Source organism: Dipodomys spectabilis, unplaced genomic scaffold (genome assembly GCF_019054845.1).
Source record: "Dipodomys spectabilis isolate Male_0828 unplaced genomic scaffold, ASM1905484v1 ptg000339l, whole genome shotgun sequence".
Classification (NCBI taxonomy): Eukaryota; Metazoa; Chordata; class Mammalia; order Rodentia; family Heteromyidae; genus Dipodomys; species Dipodomys spectabilis.
The window spans coordinates 893,849-899,446 of record NW_024871016.1 but is presented as its reverse complement, the minus strand read 5'-3'; the positions used below and the strand labels follow the sequence as shown (position 1 = coordinate 899,446).

The 5,598-nt window shown below is 39.2% G+C and overlaps 1 protein-coding gene across 1 annotated transcript; it reads left to right on the top strand.

The window, feature by feature from the left end:
* The first annotated feature begins 2,177 nt into the window (after positions 1 to 2,177).
* On the top strand, positions 2,178 to 2,798 carry LOC122095171 (glycosyltransferase-like domain-containing protein 1). Its single transcript, XM_042665624.1, has one exon. The coding sequence runs from the start codon at positions 2,178 to 2,180 to the stop codon at positions 2,796 to 2,798; it is 621 nt and encodes a 206-aa protein (XP_042521558.1).
* The last annotated feature ends 2,800 nt before the right edge of the window (positions 2,799 to 5,598 follow it).

Sequence of the window (5,598 nt, the reverse complement as noted above, 5' to 3'; positions counted from 1 at the left end):
GGAATGTAAGGTCTGAACAGGGACACCTCCCTCCCTCTTGACTAAGTTTCAGCCCAGTATCTGTTACATAGGTAACTGGCAGACCTGGAAGCAGTCACCTTCCTCTCCTTCCCCTCCTGCTAGGTCACATCCTGGGCCACCTCTGGTCACATGACAACCATCTGACCTTAGGAGGGTCACAGACCCTGAGGTCACATCTGGATCCAGTGTGGCCACACCTTTCCCTCACTTGGCCACACCTCTTCCTGTCCCTGTCTAGATAAGTCCTGGAGCAGCGGTAGATCACCCCCTTCGTTTTCAGCCATGCTTCTCCACCATGCATGGTGGGGGCACCAGTTCAGTAAATAAATTCTTTTCCTAGATGAAAAAAAATACAAATTTCCCAAACAGTACCAAGAAGAAATAAATCAATTAAACATGCCAATAATCTACAATGAGATGAAGTAATCAGAAATCTTCCAACAGGAAAAGCCCAGGACCTGATGGATTCACTACAGAATTCTATAAGGCCTTTAAAGAGGAACTAAGACCCATACTCCTCAAGCTCTTCAGAGAAATAGAAACAGAGGGAGTAATCCCAAACTCATTCTATGAAGCCAATATCTCCTTCATACCCAAACCAGGCAAAGACCCAACAAAAAAGAACTACACACCAATCTCTTTGATTAAGACATATGTACAGCTCCTCAATAAAATTGCAGCCAACAGAATCCAGAAACATAACAAAAAATCATACATTATAACCAAGTAGGCTTCATTCCGAAATGCAAGGATGGTTTAACATATGTAAGTCCATAAATGTAATCCATCACATCAACAGATCCAAGGTCAAGAATCACATGATTATCAACATGGATGCAGAAAAGGTTTTTGATAAAATTCAACATTCATTCATGTTAAAAGATCTGGGAAAAAGTAGAAATAGAAGAAACATTTCATAAGATAATAAAAGCCTTACATTTTAGATCAAAGTTCAATATTATACTTAATGGGGAAAAACTACAACAAATTCCCCTAAAAACAGAAACAAGGCAAGGATGCCCACTCTATCCACTCCTCTTCAATATAGTTCTGGAATTCTTAGCCAGAGCAAAAAAGCAAGACAAAGACTTTAATGGGATCCGCACAGGAGAGGAAGAAGATAAATTATCTCTTTTTGCAGATGGCATTATTTTGTAAATTAACAATCCCTAAAGCTCCATCCCCAAACTCTTATAGATTATAAACCAATTTGGCTAAGTAGCGGGATACAAAATTAATCCACAAAAATCATCACCTTTCTGCACACTAACAATGTACAAGCAGAAAGGGAAATCAAGGAAACAACCCCATTCACAATAATCTAAAAAAAAGTATCTAGGAATTAAACTAACCAAAGATGTAAAGGGTCTATTTCATGAAAATTATAGAAACCTAAAAAAAGGAATCATAGAGAATACCAGGAAATGGAAAGACTTCCCATGTACCTGGATAGGCAGAATTAATATGGTGAAAATGGCCATACTGCCAAAATTAATAAACACCTTCAATGCAATTTCCATTAAAATTCCAATGACCTACTTTTCTGAATTAGAGAAAATAGTCTAAAAATTCATTTGGAACAACAAAAGACCTAGCATAGACAAAACAATTTTAGGCAAAAGATAGAATGCAGGAGGGATCATGATACAGGACTTCAAGCTCTACTATAGAGCCATAATAACAAAGACAGCTTGGTACTGGCACAAAAGGAGACCCAAATATAAATGAGACAGGTTAGAGGACCCAGAAATATAGTCGCATATGTACAGTCAGTTGATATTTGACAAAGGAGCCAAAGACATACAGTGGAAGAGGCAAAACTTCTTCAACTATGGGTGTTGGGAAAACTGGCCACATGCAGAAAATGAAAAGTAGATCCTCGCCTATCACAACGCACTAACATCAACTCAAAATGGATTAAAGACCTTAACATCAAGCCTGAAACTCTGAAACTACTACAGGACTGAGTATGAGAGACACTTGAACTTATAGGCACAGACAGGAACTTCCAGAACAGATTTCCAGGGTCACAACAAGTTGGAGAATGACTGAATGGGACTACCTTAAAATAAGTTTCTGCACAGGTAAAAAATAGCAATCAAACTAGAAAGAAAGCTAAATAATTGGGAAAAATATTTACCAGCAATATATCAGACATGGGTCTAATATCCATTACATATGGTGAATTCAAGAATCTGATTCATAATCCTTGTGACATTTTGGATGGAGCTGATGATCAGCCACGACCATTGTACATTGTCTGGCCTCACAGGTGGGAGCATGACAAAGATCCAGAGACACTTTTTAAGGTATTATTGCACCTAAAAGATTTAGAACTCCCTTTTCACATCTCTGTCCTCGGAGAAATTTTTACAGATGATCCAGATATATTTTCAGAGGCCAAAAAGGCACTGGGATCTTCAGTCTTAAGCTGGGGCTACTTACCCTGCAAAGATGACTATTTCCAAGTATTGTGCATGGCTGATGTTGTCATCTCAACAGCTAAGCATGAATTCTTTGGAGTGGCAATGTTGGAAGCTGTGTACTGTGGTTGCTATCCATTTTGCCCCAAAGATTTGGTTTATCCCGAAATATTTCCCGCTGGATATCTGTATTATACACCTGAACAGCTTTCAAAAGGACTCCAGAATTTCTGCAAGAGACCAGATGTTGTAAGGAAACATCTCTATAAGGGTGAAATAACTCCGTTTGATTGGTCAGCCCTACATGGTAAATTCAGGTCTCTGCTTACAAGAGAACCTAAGGAAGATTTGTAACAGATGTGGCTAAGTCACAAACTTGCAACCTAAAGCAGAATCTGAAGAACTTTCCAGAGTGTGCCCATATTTACCTGATCAGAGAGAAAAGAAAATCTGCAGAGGAAGCTGAGCCTGGCTGCTTGTCAAAGCTGACACAGAGCCATCTGCCACAAACCTGTGGCGGCTTCAGATCTCCAACCCCTGCCACTACCCCAACTCAAATTAAATACAGATTCCTAGAATCATTATGGTAGTTACACATGTCCTCAGATCACATGTAGGAGACTGTTCAAAAAAAATATGTGGCCTGTTTTATAACCACACTCATGTATCCCATATGTGGTGCCATATTGAATTTCCGGTTGAATCCGTTTTTATCCTTTGTACTGGTTGACATGGGGCCTGAATTCTTTCTTTCTGCCGACACGATGGCAGCCAAACTGCAGCTTCAAACGCTCACACTTGGCTTGGTTTCTACCTGGGTTGCCAAGTTATCATCCGAGTCTTCCTGTGTCCTCAAAGGGCCACAGGGTCTGAATGCAGACCACGAATATGCCACCTCAAAAATGTGGGCAAAGGGCTGCTTTAGCATTTTTCTTTTAGCAAATTAACGACTCTTTGGCACACAAATTTTTAAGTGAAAGTATTAATAAGAAGTCTGGCATGTATTCCCATGATTCACAGAGTTACATTTGCATTTAATTAATCTTAAAGAAAGTTGCAAGATAAACAACTGTAATTCCAACAAACATGGCAGATACAGTCAGTGGAGCCCTCCCACCCATAAAGTGAACACTGAGATACTTGTTTTAATTTTTTCCAGGAGTCAAAATAGAGAAATCAATATACTTCTAACAAAACTAGCAGTTTTGATTAAAATATTCTTCAAAAATATCCGCATCCAGATACAAATATAATCTTTGAAAGATACATCACTCATTATTCTGATAGTCTGATTCTGTATTTGTTGATATAAAAATGTTTTAAATGGTTAGATTGTAAAATAAATTTTTAATAAAGGGCCAAAAGAAAGAAATTAAATTCAGCTGGAAGGAAAATTTGTTTGGGGAGAGTAGTTTATTCTATAGCAAGTCTCACTTCAGAAATAAAATCAAAAACTAGACCTCAAGTAAGTGAAATAAACTAAGAAATGGAATTGAAAAAAGAAAAAAAGAAACTCCACCCACTCTTTCTTCCCTGGACAGCTGGTGTGGGTAAAAATGCATCATGGTCCTGAATTGGAAACGAAGTGGCAAGAAACTTACTTGGTGGTGCCAACTTCACTGTCGCCTATTAAATTAGCATGAACAGCATTGGCTCCATCAATCTCAAGTGAAATAGGCATTGGACCAATATACTGAGAAGGCTGCAAGATGGACTGTTCAGAGACACTCAGAGGATCGCTTAAGGATAAGACTTACTAAGTGTTAATTAGTAATAACTAGTGTGTTTCTATAATTTACTTGTTTTCTATTAAATTTACGTTTTAAGCCTGTTCATTGGGTAGAGAGAAGGGAATTTTTAGGATTTGGTACGAAGGAATCAAGGATTTGATTGGACATGAAAACCAGTGGGGGATGTATAAAGCAGCAGAGCCCTAATAATCAGCACGGCCCACTAATCAATGTAGCCCTATGTCCTGGCACACTGGAGTGCATGGGTCATGCCACCAAAGGGGGCAGGGCATGCTGCTGGAGGGGGTAGGATGTCATCCTCACATGAGCTTTGAAGAAGTGATTGAGGAATGCGTAGTTCGTGAAGTGATGGTTGAAAAGTGTTAGGCAGGTGATCCACTGGAGTGATGGAGGGGTTCAACCTATATATAGGCTACCTGGTCAGAGTAATAGAATTGGAGAAAATAAAGGGAAGACCTGGAAGGAAGGAAGTGGTGAGATAGAGGGGAAAGTCCTGGGAGAAGAGGAATTTGAGGGAGAACAGGAGGGGAAGGATGACAATTGGCCACCAAGCCAGAGAAGTGTAGGCCTGTGGATAGTGGAGAGGCCTAAAGAGAAGAAGAAAATGAGGGAAGGGAAAAAGGGAAATGAAGTAAAGTTCTACAAAGAAGGAGAGAGTAAGAGAATAGGAAAAAGCCTTACCTATTGAAGTTTGGAGCTTTGGAGATGATAATTTGGGGGGTTGGTGGTTTGCACACTAATGAACTATGTGCAGGGCTGCCCATTGGAGGTCTGAGATTTGGTGGTTGGGTCTGGCTTGTCACTGAGTGTACAGCCCAGGACAAGGTAAATGCAGGACCATTTCTAGTGTAAATAAAATTATCCTCAATATGCCTCATTGGATTGTCTTATTTTATGCATCTTAAGTATACGAGTTCACAAGTTAATAGTGTCAAAGGCTATGAATTTTGTAAAATGTTATGAGGTCATAATAGGTTTTCAAACCCAATGGGACAGTTATATCACAATGACAATATGATGTCACAATATTAAGTCATAATAATATTTATATGTTATAATTAGTTGGTGATGCCATAATTGTGATGAGGTCAGAATAGGTTTATGATGTCACAACGGATTGATGATGTCACAATGGCATGCTGGACTTCAATTTTTCTTTTTTTATTGTGAAAATACTATACAGAGGGGTTACAATTAGATGGGTAAGATAATGAGTACATTTCTTATCAAGCATTGTAGCCTCCTCCTTTGTTTCCCCTTCCCATCCCTTTCCATCCTCCCCCTAACCCCCACCCAATCCTCCCCGTCTCCCCCTCCCCTGCACCAAAGTTGTAAAGTTCGTTTTCAACATAACAACTTGTACATAACTCCAAATGAGAATATAAATTCAGAATGGGATTGTG

What these genes read in the sequence shown, in the direction of transcription:
- LOC122095171 (XM_042665624.1), top strand. Translation starts at nt 2,178, where the DNA reads ATGGGTCTAATATCCATTACATATGGTGAATTCAAGAATCTGATTCAT.